Genomic DNA, 16,859 nt, shown 5'->3' on the forward strand with positions numbered 1-16,859 from the left:
GAAGCTGAGGCTCCAGTACTTTGGCCACCTCATGAGAAGAGAAGACTCCCTGGAAAAGACCCTGATGTTGGGAAAGATGGAGGGCACAAGGAGAAGGGGACGACAGAGGATGAGATGGTTGGACAGTGTCCTCAAAGCTACAAACATGAGTCTGACCAAACTGCGGGAGGCAGTGGAAGACAGAAGTGCCTGGCGTGCTCTGGTCCATGGGGTCACGAAGAGTCGGACACGACTAAACGACTAAACAACAACAACAATATAATGCATTTAATTTGCAGTTCTGTGTTGGGAATGCGTCGCTGGAATTAGTTACTCCAACATAGGAACATCACAACATAGGAAGCAGCTTTTGTTGCCTTAACTGACTGGCAATGGCTGTCCTGGTTTCGGCTGAGGGACATTCCAACCTCCAACTGCAGATGCCGGGAATTGAATCAGGAACTTTCTGTATGCAAAGCAGATGTTCTACCACTGAGCTGCAGACCTTCCTCCCATAACGGAAAACACTAATGGCTATTCCTATCCAGTTTATCATTCCATTTTTTATTATTAGCGCGAAATCAAGTCAAAAATCTTCATTTTCTGATGCATTCGAATTCTTACATACTCATGCACCCTTAACCAGAAGTGAAGCAACTGCCACAAATATTAATCTTAACCTTGTGACTGCTAAACACTTCCAACAGTTTGTTCTGACATTGCATTGCTACATCTACGGAGCAAAAGGAAGTCCTTCGAATGCTTCTCGTCTGAGATTGGGGCGGGGGAGGTTGGCTCTGAAACTGTCCTTCTGGCCTTTCTTTTCAATTCCTCATGAAGCGAAAGGAATTCACTTCAATATTTGTGTGACTGACAAGCTTTTGTGGAACCTCATGAAACCATTTCGTAAGGATGTTCCCTATTCTGCCTTTCAGGGAACTCAAAACTTTTGGGTCTTCTTTTCCCTTTGAGGAGGTAACCCTGAAAACAGATTAAGTACAGACACATTCAATTTCTCAAACAGAAAGAGAACCTCCCCTTTTGAGGGGTGACTGTACCTCTGGAATCAGACACATAGGTTTGTATTAGCAAAATAAAAGTACATATCTAGAAGTACGTATAGATATAATTGCATTTCAAAAACAACGCATACTAAGCAATGTTTTGCAAAGATCAGTTTTTGCAGTAATAATAATAATTTTTTATTTATACCCCACCCAACTGGCTGGGTTTCCCCAGACACTCTGGGCAGCTTCCAACAGAATATTAAAATATAATACTTTATTAAACATTAAAAGCTTCCCTAAACTCTAGCTGCAAATATGTTCCTGCTGTGGAATAGACAAATATCAGTTATAAATTGAATTTCAACATGTTGGCACCTGTTTTGAGGAGATGGCCAGGGGGAATCCAGTAACAATACTTTTTCATTAATATTCTTGAGCTGCTTCCCATAATTGCCTTTCTCCTTCAGTAGAAGGAGATGGGCCACCTTGCCTAGTGATGACTGGTATGGGAATGATTGTCGTCATTGCTGGTGTTTGACAGATTGGCAATACATTTTGTATTTGCAGGCTGAATGGTGCAGCTATTACTGACAGGCCTGCATATCCCATAACTGTTGGAGTTAGGCTGCACAGAGCTGCCGTGACCAACAGGCCAGAAATTGCCCTTGGAATTAAGTTTCATCAGCTACTGACAGAGCCGGAGTTTCCATAACTTTCCTGAATTAAGTTGCATGGTGCAGTGATTAGTGGTATGGAAGGAATTTCCCTGAGAATGAGGTTTCTACTCTTGCAGTCAGGACAGACATTTTCCTGAACAGACTTGCCAGAGAAAGCAAAGGTATTGCTAATGTGTTGTGTTACACCTGTGACCATTTAAAGCTACGTGGAGTGATGGAGTTGGAAATGAATTTATGAGTTGTTTTGTGGGAGCAGCAAGAGAGTCAGTGACTGCCTCTGTTGGGGAAGACTGGCACTTAGTTCGTCACCTCAAGCACTGGCCAACGTTATTTATCCGAGATCCTTGTCAGGTGTGTCACCACTTTCTCATGCCGTTCCCATTCTTTCTCCCTTCCTCTGCATGAATTCAGTTTCTATATACTCTCTGTGGTTCTTGGATGATTGTGAAATGATACTTCCTGAAGACTTAAGGTTTCTGTTTATGGTCTGCACATGATTTAAACATTGGCTCTTCCATTGTACATGCAACTCATTCTGCTGCCTTTTGTCACAGAGTTTGTACTTTGTATTACAGGCAGCTCTCAACTTATGCAAGGGTTAGTCCATAAAGCCAAAATCACATATAGTCAATACATGCTGGGTTCAGTGGCAGGTGGGATTTTTTGCCAGACACCTGCCCTGTTGTTGTTGTTGTTGTTACCAAGTGTGTAAAGCTGAACGTGCACAAGTTAAATGCACATAAGTTGTGTGTCACTTGTATTTTGTACCTTACTCTATTGCAGCATTTCATGCTTATTGTAAACCACCCTGAGCTAAATGTTAAATATCATGGAACTATAACATATGGAATCATTATATGAACTACTGTTTTAGAATTAGTGCCTGAGTTTGCCTTTTTCCTCTTCCCTTCCTGTCCTTTTTCCTTTGTGTGTGTCTTTTTTAAATAGGTGAGCAGGGACTGTCTTAATAAGTTGTATACAACCTAAATAGGTTGTATGAAGACAGGGATATAAATGCTATAAGAGTGTGTGTGTGTGTGTGTGTGTGTGTGTGTGTAAACTGACGAATTATGTTTTGGTTTAGGGAGTGATTTCTCTCCAGTCCCTGCAGGAAGATAGTTCTTAAGTTTCCCTATAGGAAGAGCGATGACTCTGCTTGCTTGAGTAACTTTGCCCCTATGGAGTAGGCTGCTGTTTATGGTCTATCAAGCCTGTTAAATTACACACTGAAAGAAAACCCAACATCAGTGTACAATCAAATGATATCTCCCATAGGATGCTTGAAGTGGTGTCTTTTAAAAAGCCTCCCATTAAATGGATTCTTAAGCAAAGCAATTTCCGTAACTGGCTTCTTAAATCAACTGAGTTAAATCGATATCCAAACCCTGAAGGTTGCTAGATCCAGGTCCATCCCCACCCCCACCCCCAGCTTCTAATTGTGGAGGTTTCACTTACATAAAGTAGCAGCAGGTTTAATGGGCTGTGCAGCCCATGTTTCCAAATAAAGACAAGAGGGGAGGGGAGGGGAGAGGTTGCTAAGTCTCCTGCAGTCCTTAACAATCTAATGCGAACAGTTGCTGTGGGAGTTCAGGTTGGCCTGCTAATTGCTTGGAATCGTTTAACACGACACACACGCTGTTAAACATCCCCACCTCTTGTTCCAGACAGAATATGCCTCACTTGTCCCTATTGTTCTTCGACATTTCATCGCACAATTACCGACATTGGAGGGGACGGGAAGTCAAACTATGACTGTAGCCCTCACCTACCATGTTGAGCAGGAAGGGATTCCAAGGAGAGAGCCTTGTACAGTGGGTGGCGCTGTGCTCTAAACTACTGAGTCTCTTGGGCTTGCCGATCAGAAGGTTGGCGGTTCGAATCCCCATGATGGAGTGAGCTCCTATGCTCTGTCCCACCTCCTGCCAACCTAGCAGTTTGAAAGCATGCAAGTGCAAGTAGGTAAATAGGTACCGCTAAATAGGTAAACGGCGTTTCCATGTGCCCTGGTTTCTGTCACGGTGTTCTGTTGCGCCAGAAGCAGTTTAGTCATGCTGGCCACATGACCTGGAAAGCTGTCTGTGGACAAACGCCGGCTCCCTCGGCCTGAAAGTGAGATGAGCACCGCAACCCCATAGTCACCTTTGACAGGACTTTACCTACTGTCAGGGGTGCTAGCTCCAGGGGGATGAGCCATTTTGAGGGGCCCCCCCATTGTCTGAAAAGTGTGGATGCTCTTCCTCCTGCTGCTGCTGCCGCAGAGGGGAAAGAGGGTCAGAGCAGCACCAAGAGGAGGAGGAGGAGGAGCCACCAACCATTAAAGCCATGCAGCTGCCGTGTTCGGCTCCACCCCCAGGTCCTCCCAACATCCTGATATCATGTATGCAATATTGCCCCTGTCCCCTGAATCACCCTCTTAAGTTGACACCCCTGGGTACTGCCAATGCAGGGGCCAAATACTCTAAATGAATAAAATGAGTCCAGCAGGACAGCTTGGAACTGTAGTCTTTCTCCCAACGCAAGCACAGTCCACAAACAGACCTCAAAGGGGCACCTAATAATATTTTTTTTAAGCTGTGGCTCCAGGTGAATCGGAATTGAGAAAACGGCTGCTTTGCATGCAGGGGGTCCCTGGGAGAAATGGGTGAGTCCTGCATTAAACCCCGAAGAGACCCTGCCTCTCAGGGCTGGAAACCAGGGAGGGCAAACTCTAGTTTTGCCGGACTCCAGTTCCCATTACAGCATGGCTGATGATCAGAGGTGATGAGAGATGTCATCCAGAAACATATGAAAGGTCCAGGTCTCCCATCCATGGTGTAGGCAATGCAGAGCTAGGTTGACCAGTGGTCCATCTAGTGTCTTCCTATGACCGTGGAAATAACACAGGGGGAAAGGAATGCATCAGTTTTCAAGAGGCTGCCTGAGAGACTTCCATATGACCTGAGGATAGCAACAGCATACCTTTCCCCCAGAAGCTGATGCTTGCTGCTCTTCCTTTCAGTAGATACATGGGATCCAAAACCGTGGTGAATAGATTGCCTTGAGTGTCGAAAGGCAAGATATAAAGGCAAATAAAGAAATAAAAGAGGGATTGTGGTAGTTTCTATGTTCTACAGGGGGGATCTCGCTGGAGGCTACAGCTGAACCTGTAGTCTGCGGGTAAAGTTTGTGAAGTGGGTGAAGTCTGTGTCATGTCTGCGGACCACAGTGTTTGTGTTGCGCCCGCTCTGTCTCAGAGGGCCCCTTGACATGCAACTGTAGCACAAAGAGAGTACCCATTGTCCAAAACTTTATTATTACTATCCAAATCGCTTGGGTTATCTGCAATCACTGGCTGTCCCCAAAAGAGGTCCATATCAAAATAATCTTATAAAAGCAGCTGACTGAGAGATCGTGTCAGATGCTATCCAAACCGTTAAGGCAAACACTGTTCTGCTTACAGGTCCTAAACTGTTTTTCGGCAGTAAAAGCTGAAAAGTGAAAGCGCAGTACATATCTGTTGGAAGCAGACTTTTCTCAGCCTAGTCTGTTCTTTAGCACTTTTGACATATTAGCAGACCATTCCTATAAATCTAAAAAAGAATAACATGTGGTGTTTTCATGCCAGTGTTCCATCAGTTTAGGTTATAAACTTCTATCCTTTGTAGAAGCCTTCCTTCTCAGACCGAAACAAGAGAGGCAGTAAAGGACAGCTGAAACCCAAAATCCTACTGAAGTCAATGGCAGATGGATGGCTTCTTCTTCTTCTTCTTCTTCTTCTTCTTCTTCTTCTTCTTCTTCACATATGAATTGTATGCATTATTCTTTACCATCCTCATCTCAGAATGAATAGATGGGCATAACCAGAGATCAAGGTCCAGATTAAACCAAGCAGTTCCTTGGGCAGAAGCCAGACAATGGCTTTTGCTGGAGCAACAGGGTTTCCCCCTTCTCTCTTCCCCTGTGCCCCCCCCACCAAAAAAAAATTTGCTCAGGGGTCTGGGGGATGGAACATTGCACAGAGTGGGGAGGGAGATGAGTGGGTAGATCTTTCTATCAGGAAAGCAGAAATGCCAGCACAGCTATCTGCTTAGAGCTATGTTGAATGCTGGGACCTGGGATTCAAATGACCAAACAACAAAACACCCTAGCCAGAATGGAGCAAAGTGAAATATGGTGCCATTAATCCAACTCCTTGTCCCTGCCACTAAAAATGGTTGCTTTGAATGGCATTGACACCTGATTGCCAGCCTACACATGATAAGCTGGTGGACAGAAGACCTAACTTAAATTTTGCAATACAGTTCTCCAATAAATGTATCTATTGAAAAAATGCATGTATTTGGTGGATGTCAGCATAAAAATGCATATATTTTTGTGAAAATAGCATATTAAAATGCATTATTCAAGGCAAATGCACATTCAGAAATGTGTACGGTATATTAGAGCAGCACTTAACAATGTCAACCATTTTTATAAGGATTTTGTTTTTTAAAAAGTTGCAAGCTGGTGGAGAAGTGTGATGAACGGAGCGTAAGAATGGAAAAACGAGAAACCAAAATGGACAGATTCATGTACTTCAGGTCTTTTAACAAGTACATGAAAAGAACAAATGTAACAGATATTACAGTTCCTTGCATGGAGACAAACTGATTGCAGGTTTTTTAAAAAGCAGATTATCTGTTAAAAATAAAGGAAAAAAATGTGGCATGATGTTTTACCCCATATAACGGGAAAAGAGACTTCTGGCAGTTTAGATCATAACGTCCTCAGGACAGGTACCTGGCCCTTTTTCTCTTAAATTACATTGAAAAGCACCACGTAGAGTGACAGTAATAGATTAGTACTCTAAGCACATAATGGCTTCTGCATGCTGGTGTTTATATAGCACAAATCACGCCCCCCCTCCCCCCTATTTTACTGACAGATGCTTGGCAAATTGCAGGCTGGTGATTTTCAGGCCTAAATACCCACAAACAGAATAGCACAGAGGGGAATTAATGTTCTGAATTTTGCTTACTGCCATTCCCTGAACTGGAGATAAATGAATGGTCTGGAGCTGGTCTATCGACCTTTATCCATTTCCATCTGTCTGGGACCTTTGGCTGGCTTGGTGACCTTCCAGACAAGTCTCTCCAATTCAGCCCTGAAGTTCACATAACACATAGAGGTTCAAGCTATCAAGAGCAACACTTGCGATAGCTGTATGAAACCTCTGGGTTCAGAGGCACCATGTCTCTGTATATTAGTTGCTGCGAGGCAACTGAGGGAGAGGGTTATTATTATGCTCATATCCTGCTTCTCAAAGGCATCTTGTTGACCATTGTGAGCATTGGGACGCTGAACTACACCAACTTTGGCCTAATCCAGCAGGCCTCTTTTTGTTCTTACTGGGTATTTGGTCAGCGAGGCTCCATCAAACATCAGTTACGAGTGGCCATCGAGCCTTCTCAACTTTTCCTCTCATGAACCTGAATTAGAGCAATCTGTCAGGCACTGTTGTGCTTGGCTCAGCTCTGCAGACTCAGGTTTCTTTTTTATGCAGGGAAATATATTACTTCACCCATCAGTATTTACTACAGATAAGGAGAGGCACAAGAAAATGTCTGTTCTGCATTAATGCTATAAATAGAACTTAACTTTCAAGGATGTGTACTTTAGGGTTATACCTAAAAGGCAAAAACGGGGTGTGTGACCTTGTGCAAATGTACTATTTTGGAAAGAGCTTACATGGGTTTTAGGAGGAGAAGCGGCTTCGCTTCTTCTCGTGGATGACTGAAGGCAGCATAGCGGCCAACTTTTTTTGGCAAGCGTTGAGCATGTCACATCAAAAGTATGAGACTGTCCCTCAAGCACTTTCCTGTGCAGCTGTGTTGATACCATTTTGCCTCGAAACTAGTCTGCTTTTCTGGAAAGAAGGCAGCAGCAGGGCACAGAAATGGCCACTAAGAATGCAGGTCACACTCTCTGCCACAGAGATGCCCTGGTACCCTCCTGTTCAGGTATACCACAGCCTCCTGGTGCCTGGTGCCTGCACCTGGGACCTGGTGTGCTACAGGTTGGCTACAGCTGAATCCCCAATTTGGTCTGCTAATAGACAAGGTCCTTCAGGAAAAGCACACATTTCTTCAATTAGATGGCACAGAAGGTGAGTTCACATTACCCGCTTCAAAGACAGGTTGTTCTTTTTCTCAATTTCAATGAGTTTTCTTACTTGTTAATTTTCACATTTTATGTGATATTTCACACGACGTAAAAGCCATTTCTGGAAATCCAGCTGAATCTAGCAGAAGTTTAGCGCTCGTTTCCATGTTGCTTGCAGAAAGAAATCTGCTTGCAGATCCTTTAACAAAGAAAATCATGGGAGTTCTGCGTTGTAATTTCCCCGTGGTTCTCATGATCACACCACCACTGCTGATGTGATGACATTTGCGGTGGTATCCTGGCACACAGTTCCTTCCCACCATTTAAAATTTAGCCCAAGATGGCAGTATTTTGATTTTTAAAATGCCACCGTTGCATAACACAACAGTATAAAAGGAATATTCGAAGTCAGGCTAGAAACACTAGCATTATAACCACTAACGCTAACACATTAAACCCCACATCTGAATGCAGGCAATTAAAAAAAAATATAAAATGATTTCTAAAGCCCATTAATTCTGCAAATGGATTTATAGCTGTTTTTTCCAACTTCACCAAGAGATATTGTCATTTTGGAGATCAGGGGGGAAACAGTGGCTTACTCAAAACCACAAAAGGAGGTAAAGACATGGCAATAGGAGGAATTCTGTACCCTTGGGGCACCTACACAGCAGCAGATACTCAACTGGTTTAGCTTCCTGCAATGGTGGGGAAGCCCACTGAGTTTCTGCATGCCCTGCAGTTGTTTACTATTAAAAAGGCAAATATTTTCTGGTGGAATAATGGTAGCAATTCTACTTCATACTCAAAGCCTCATCTACTTCCTTATTGTAAGTGCATTTCAGAAGGAGTTTCAGTTACACCCACCAGAGTGGTGAGGATGTTCAAGGATCGTAGAGCTTCTTAGATATATAGTGTTAGAACAGGATGGGGGCCTGTGGCTCTTCAGATGTTACTGGACAATAATTCCCACCCCCATTTAGGATGCGGGTGGCGCTGTGGTCTAAACCATTGAGCCTCTTGGGCTTGCCGATCAGAAAGTTGGCGGTTTGAATCCGCACAATGAGGTGAGCTCCCGTTGCTCTGTCCCAGCTCCTGGCTACCTAGCAGTTCGAAAGCACGCCAGTGCAAGTAGATAAATAGCTACCGCTGTGGTGGGAAGGTAAACGGCTCTGGTTTCCGTCACAGTGTTCCGTTGCACCAGAAGCAGTTTAGTCCTGCTGGCCACATGACCCGGAAATCTGTCTGTGGACAAATGCTAGCTCCCTCAGCCTGAAAGCGATATGAGCGCCACAACCCCAGAGTTGCCTTTGACTGGACTTAACCGTCTAGGGGTCCTTTACCTTTCTTTACCTTTTATTGGCCATGCCAGCTAGTCCAATAACATCTGGAACAGGGCGGCCCAACTTTGCAAACCAAGAGTACTTTGACAAGGAACCCGCGGGCTGCTCACTGCCTTGCCATGTGGGGTGGCAGGGAGCGAGGCCAAAATTGGACGCCCTCATGCTGCCTTCCCAAAGTGGCTAAGCAAAGCACGGGGCTTGGGGAAGAAGGTGCAAAGCTCTGGCAAGGTCCTAGAGCCCTCCCACCTCCTTCCCAAAGCTAAGGAAGAGCTAACTAGGCTTTGGGAAGGAGGAAGGAGTAGTCTAGGTAAAGGTAAAGGGACCCCTGACCATTAGGTCCAGTCATGGCCGACTCTGGGGTTGCGGCGCTCATCTCGCTTTATTGGCCAAGGGAGCTGGCCAGCATGACTAAGCTGCTTTGACGAACCAGAGCAGCGCACGGAAATGCCGTTTACCTTCCTGCCAGAGCGGTACCTATTTATCTACTTGCACTTTGATGTGCTTTCGAACTGCTAGGTTGGCAGGAGCTGGGACCGAGTAACGGGAGCTCACCCCATCGTGGGGATTCGAACCGCCAACTTTCTGATCGGCAAGCCCTAGGCTCTATGGTTTAACCCACAGCGCCACCCGCGTCCCTAAGGAGTAGTCTAGGACCCGCCAAAGCCCTCATGCCGGCTTCCCAAAGCCCAGCACCTTGCTTTGGAAAGGCAGGGTGAGGGCTGTGGTTGGGGGTGGGGAGTGTCAAATGTTGCTGAGGGCAGCAAAAAAAGGTGTTGAGGGCCACATGTAGCCCTCAGGCCATGCTCTGGACCACCCTGTTCTGGAGGGTCACAGGTTTGTCATCATCGCATTAGACCGTGATGGGATTATCCTCTTCCATTAATCCTTTAAAAAAGGATATTAAACGTTGCACTGTATGTTCAAACTTAAGCCCTGTGCAGTACGCTTCTCTGTCTTTCCAGTAAAGGGTGCGACAATGGAAACTTTACTGAGAGTTGCAGACTGAATGTTTTCTTAGGCCCACACTAGGGGAAGTCTGAATGGAACAGATCCCAGACAGCTGTTAAGAAAATACTCACAGAGGGAGTGTAAAAGGGAAGTGAAGCAATGCTGAACTCATTCCAAACAACCCGCATGGCAAAAGTATTACATTAACCCTTTTTTTGCAGGCAGGTCTGCTCCTGTGACCCATTGTGGGGGTGGGGATGATGCTGATGGTTCCTGGCTGAATTGAAAAGGAGGAAGAGGAAAGTGAGGTGGATGCAGGCAGCATGGTACAATTAAGAATGATTTAAAGCAATGCCTCTCCACCCCCGAGATGGATGCAGGCGTTGGAAGATAATTATTAGCTTTGGAAACAAAATAGGGTATTGCAACAGCAGTCGCGTATGTGGGCCCTAGAAGATGCATTGAGGCCAATTCATTTTCTCAGATGGAAATGTCAGGGTGAGAGAGTCCAGGGAGGCAGAAAGGAGGGAATATCCTCACCCAGGATTAGAAACCACAGATCAAAACCAAGATTTAGGAAGAAAACAGATATGGTAGACATCAGGGTCAGCAGCAACACTCCGAATCTTTACCCCACGCTGGGCCCACCACTGAGGCTTCTCCCATTCACATGTACCCTTAAGCAGGCTATTAGTACGCCTGCAGGAGCCGATTACTGGCATGCTGCTAAGTGTGAATGGGCCAACTCATGTAGTAAGTACATTTATATGTGACAGCGTTCCCAAAGAATGTGTAGGCAGCCAAGGATTTATCAATGGCAGCTGCTGGAGCACTCACTCTGTCCCCATCAAAGGTGTGACAGGCTTAATGATGTCCTATGTTTGTAGAGTTGGCTTGTTCTTGCTCTTGTTTTTGTATGCATTTTGTGTTCTCATTTTGCATTTTTATGTTGTCGACTGCTGTGATCTCCGCATGAAGGGTGGTATATTTAATAACTAATAAAAAACAACATGGAATTCACCCTTTGCACAGCTGCTGCGCACTGGGCTGACATCTTCTTCTAGCTATCCACCATGAGCCCAAGATCTCATTTGTGGTCCTTCATTGCCTGTTCAGACCCTTTTAGCATATTTGTGAAATTGGGATTTACCCTAATGTGAAACACTTTACACTTACATTAAATTGCATTTGCCATTTTGATGCCCATTCACCCAGTTTAGATTGTTCAAGCTTTTCACAATTCCCTTTAAAAATAAATAAATGAAAATGCCCCTAAACAATTTAGTATTGTCACTAAACTTGGCTACCTCACTGATTACCCCCAACCAGAAGAGACTTAATAACCAAGATATAATTTCAAGACCCCCTTTTAAGAACTGTTACATTGGCCATTCTCCAGTCCTCCAATATGTAGCTATTTTAGATGAGCAGTTTCACATTCGAGTTCTTAAAGAATGGTCAGGTGGATGCCATCTGCATCTGGCAATTTGTCAGTTTTTCATTTAGCAGTAAGGCCTGGAACTTTGTTGCCTTTCATCGCTTTTTGCCTCAGTTCCTCATATTCCCTTCTTGAGGCAGTTCGGGCCCAAGGAGTGCTTTATATTCTTCTGTGAGGATCGGTGCAAATAATTCATTCACCTTCTCTGCTATTTCCTTTCCCTCCATTAGCCCACCTTTGACTCAAAGGTCTATATAACCTTCCTAAGCTGAGTGCCTGTAACTAATGTATTTAAAGAATTGTTCGCTGTTGGGCTTTGTTTTAGGAATTTGGTCCTGATAGTCTTTTCTTTTTTCTTTTTTTGCACCCTGTTCTGTATTCTTCTTTTACTAAAGTTTGTGTTCTTTTTTTATCCTCATTTGGACAATAATTCCATTTGCTAAAGGGAGCCTTCTTACCATTCAGATTTTCTTGACTCCACGCAGGAAACCATGCTGACATCATCTAGCCCCTGGGAGCAACTTTCCCGAAATACAATATACATCTAGCTACACTTCTACTATTGTGGTTTTGAGGAACCCCCAAGAATTCTGGAGAGATTTGACTCTCTTGACTTTCCCTTCCAATTGCCTTTTTGCCAATCTCCTCCAGTTCCCTGCTCTGAAATAAAAACTGAATGTGATAGATTTTCTTGGCCGCTGCCCACTTGCATTTGAATTCGATAGCACTATGGTCAGTTCCCAATCAGTTCAGCAGCAGGTACATCGTATCCCAAGCCCCATTCCCAGGAGATACTTGTGGTGGCCCCTCTGGACACATCCATGAATAACTGTTACAGAGCAGCTACCAAGATCAGGCTTCCTCAGCCTCGGCCCTTCAGATGTTTTTGGCCTACAACTCCCATGATCCCTAGCTAGCAGGACCAGTGGACAGGGACAGGGATGATGGGAATTGTAGTCTCAAAACATCTGGAGGATCGCGCTCACTGCCCTGGCTTCCTCTTTAGCCTTGCGCAGCCTCCCCCCGGCTGGAGAGATTGCGCAAGGCTTTTCTAGAGGAGGGAGAAGGGACTGACTGGCCGCGTCAGTCCCTTCTCCCTCCTGGGGAAAAGCCCGCAAGAGCCGCGCGAAGCTTGTGTGTGGCTCTTGGGGGCTTTTCCTGCCTGCCTCCCCCCCCTGCATTCGCTCCATAGGACGCACAGACTTTCCCCCTTAGTTTTTAAGACGGAAAAACTGCGTCATATGGTGCGAAAAATACGGTATTCTATATTTTCTTTTTCTGTATTCTTTTCCAATATATTCTTTTTGATTATCTTTTTATAAATGTGTTTGGATTCTAGTGCTTAATATGTTAGAAACCTTCAACAAAATTGTCAAAAAGGGGGGGGGGTAGTGTGTGCTCAGTACTAAATTACAGAAGAATTAAATTCATGCTCGCCTGCTTCCCCAATGCTGTCCGCTATAAACAAAACTGAATGATCCGGTGAAAAGGTAGGAGTCACAGAACGTGTGTGCCTAACCCACAAACATTATTTGATATGTTTGAAAAATAGGAGAAAGCTTCCTATATGCTGAATTTTCAGAATAGCCTGGGAAAGCTCTGCTATCTCGTAATCAGTTGTGAATGAAATCATGTCAGTGAATAACACATGATAAAAAAACGTTTGTGCCATTTCAGAGGTTAATTAAAAGCAAAAATAAGATGTACAACTATCAATATTAAAAACTGTGGGTACGTTCTACAGACTCAGGCTGCAAACCTGGCTACTCAAAAGTCCTTTCGGATTCAATGGGCTTACTCCCACTTAAGTGGGGTTAGGATTGGTCTTAACAAACATAGTCACTGTGAAAGAAGCCAATTTGTGCTGGACAGCTGACCTATATATAGCCCTACAGTCACTCTCATAGCGCTGCACCTTTCTGCCAATATAATTATGAATTAACCGTGATGTTGCTTTAATTTAAACTCCCAGACAGGAAGAAAAGTGGGCATTGCTTAGAGACTGCTATTTTTCACAGTGTCAGAGTATGTTTTAACATGTTCCATGCCCGTAACAGCCAAAAATTCCCTTTGCTTCAGCCCTCTGGCATATGTAGCTTCCCCAGGGACCAATCTGAATAAAAAGAGCTGTTACTAAATTTTTAGTGAGGTCATATGTTTGGCAAACCTAATAGCAACATATTAAACTGCTTTTTTTAGGAACTTGGCTTAGTGATTGCCTCGCAGATCCTTAACCCTTTGTCAGCTCCTCCCGGACCAGCCACCCAGAGCAATTCCCTTAAACGATCCGCTCTCAACTCTTGGAACGTTTAACCCTGGAATTTGCAACATACACCCCCTCAACCATCTATTCCATTGCTTCCTGCACCAGCCGTTTTCTACAAGATGATCACAACAGCTGTTTCATTGTCAGGAAGAAGAGCTAAATACAAGGAGTGAGAGTGTATTTATAGCTCCCCTGGATAAGAACATTCTGTTTAAAAGTTCTGCCGCAGTACATACTTTCTCTCTCTCTCCCCTACTAAAGAAGGACCCCAAGCACACAGGACTGCATTGCAAAAAGGTGTTTCCATACAGGGAACTCCAGAGGGAAAGATGCGAAAACCACTCCTGCAAGCAAGGCGGCTTCTTGCACATTATGCAAATGGCAAAGGAGAAAGCCTAACTCACTCGAGCCCTTTCCCCATCGTTGTTATAAACGTACAGAGGACAAAAAGCATTTGCCATGGGAAGATGCCAAGTTATTCTCACATCTGGAACTCATGCAGTCCCAAACCACCCCTGCTTCCTCCTTGACCCGCTTCCCGTAATGGGCAAGAAACCCCTGGGTAAAATGTTTCCAAAACAACACAACAACAAAAATGGCTTTCAAAAACCAAGCAGGGAACAAATCTTCTCCCTCCCCTTATTTTATTTCAAGCCAGGAAGCAAAATAACCTGTAGTTTCTTAACAGACTTTCTGAGATGGTGGGAATAAAGTCTAATGAAAGGAGGTGTGGGGTTTTTTTTTATGGAATTGGGTTTTTTTTAAAAGAATCCTCCTGCGTGGAAATGGTAAGGTCCAAAGAAAGGTTTCAGCAAAACACAGACCAATACAGGCTTCCATGGAAAGGGATGCAGAGAAGAGATATGGTTCTAGGAAATATAAAGAGTGTGAGTGGGAGATTTGAATTTCTATCCACAAGATCAGGTGGGGGTTGGGATAAAATGAGCGAAATCAGTGCAGGTCAGTCTTTGAAACCGGCAACACTAAAGGTCCCAAAGCTAAGATGACGGGCAAATAACCCTACATAGATTACCTTTATTGTAACAGTGAAACCGCTGACTAGTCCCTTCCTATTCTGCTTAGGTAACCATCAGACACCTAGGATCACATGAATGAAATTCACCATCAGGCTCCTTCCTATGCCAGCTTTGCCCCAACTTCTAGGAGGGGCAACAATAATCTGGCAGGGAGCCATGTCTTGGGACTCCCTTCACACGACCCAGGGCTTTTTGTGTCATCCTTGCACTGTGCGAAAAAGCTGCACTGCAAGGTCTCCCACGCCACAGTTCCAATGTATGCAAAGGTGATGGGGGGGGGGTTATCTACCAGGAATATAAGTATACTCATGGCAAAAGAAATCTATGATCATGAACATGCATGCAAAGCTGGCACGGACTACACAAAACACATGTAGAAAAATAGACAAGGCATCTGACATTACTTAGCTAATGTTCCAAAAAAAATGGAAACCATTCTGGATCTGACTCTGAGTGCTTCATGTGTTATTTTCTGCTTCAATGAACTGTAAGAGATGTATAAAGATCCTACATAGCAGGACTGCTTTGTGCAGGTAACGTTCAAATGTTAAGAGGAAGCTTTTTAGCAGTATCTCCCAGAAGGGAGTCACATTTCTGCTTGAAATGCTTGCAGAACATTTGGAGCGGAGTCCTCTTCCTCCTCTTCCTCTAGTGCTTTGGGAAATCTCTGTCTGAAGGGAAACTCCCACACTGTTTTCAGATGCGCACACACACACACACACACACACAATTTCAAGAAGTCTACGACAAAGGTTCCAGAAGCTTGTCATTTCCAAAACGAGGCTGTCTTAATTCTTAACAGAGCTGCTCTGAGAAGCAAAGCCAGTGTTACTTTAAAAATGAACAACTCCTCAACACCTGGAAATGCGAATCGGGGTAGTAAAGCCAAGTATCACAAATGACCATCGTTAGTAAGAAAGTTTAATATGAAAAAAAGTATGTATTTACAGACACTATTAAGCTGTACAATTCATTCTAATAAAAAAGGAAATGTTTTCACTTTACAAATTAGTCACACAATATATGCTGAGAATGTGCACACGCGCGCACACACACACACAAAAAATGCTGGCTGCCGTCAGTTCCCCAGCAAACTCAGTTGGATTTACTTTGAGCAATCTTCTGTTGATTCTCAAGGCACTCCTTCAGCTTGTCTTCAGTTAATGTTAATCTTTGTTCTAGAATGGAAACAGTCTGCAAAAGGAGAAAGGCAACAGCTGAAAGGTGTTGGAAAACCTTAGCATGCAAACCTACCACCTGGGACAAAGCTGAACTCAGTGGGACTTCACTCTGAGCAAATATGCCCAGGATCAGGGTGTGTAGAACATCTTCTATTTATGCATTGCGGGCTGTTTTGCTGCCTTACCAAACAGCCTTCCAAAGAGAATAATAACAATCACACAACAGAACTTAAAATGTCTACTTTTGAGATGTAGGATGCTGGCACAACATGGGAGCAAAGCAGCTTGTTATTTTCAATTTTAGACGCAGACTTTTTGGGGGGGGTGACCAGGGGGAGGGAATTATTTCCCTGCAGATCATTTCCCTGCTGCTCTCCACTATTTCATGCCACAATTAATTCCCGACCGAGAAAAATAACCTTAATTTAAAGGATTTGCCATAATATTGTCCCGCTGAAAAAAGCCACTGTGTGAAAGAATGTCTGGCTTTTACTGTACACTAACTAAAGGACGACTGGGTCTGAGCCACAGGGAAGGCAGGGAGAATTCCCCCACCACACAGCCAACCTGTACACTCCCATTCATTGACATTACTGCATCAAGCACAGCAAGGGGTGAAAACAGGGCTGGTGTCCTCGTTCCCCAAGCAAATATAGACTGCAGCCCTCAAGACGACAAAGCCAACAACAGATATACCCCCATTCCCCAATCAGGAATTGTGTTTCCTGGGATGAAAGGTCATGCCCTTTCATAGAATCCTAGAACTCCTAGAGTTGGAAGGGACCATTAGGGACATCTAGTCCAACCCCCTGCAATGCAGGAACCTTTTGCCCAACATGGGGCTTGAACCCACGACCCTGAGA

The 16,859-nt window shown here is 44.3% G+C and overlaps 1 protein-coding gene across 4 annotated transcripts in view; it reads right to left on the reverse strand.

The window, feature by feature from the left end:
• Positions 1–15,719: 15,719 nt before the first annotated feature.
• POC1A (POC1 centriolar protein A) overlaps positions 15,720–16,859 on the reverse strand; it is a 39,717-nt gene continuing 38,577 nt past the window's right edge. For all 4 annotated transcript variants that reach the window (XM_083429476.1, XM_083429477.1, XM_083429475.1 and 1 more), the window contains one exon: positions 15,720–16,009. In XM_083429476.1, the coding sequence (XP_083285602.1) occupies positions 15,911–16,009 (99 nt within the window). In that variant the 3' untranslated portion in view covers positions 15,720–15,910. The remainder of the gene's footprint in view (positions 16,010–16,859) is intronic.

Source organism: Podarcis tiliguerta (genome assembly GCF_965153285.1).
Source record: "Podarcis tiliguerta genome assembly, chromosome: 2".
Taxonomy (NCBI): domain Eukaryota; kingdom Metazoa; phylum Chordata; class Lepidosauria; order Squamata; family Lacertidae; genus Podarcis; species Podarcis tiliguerta.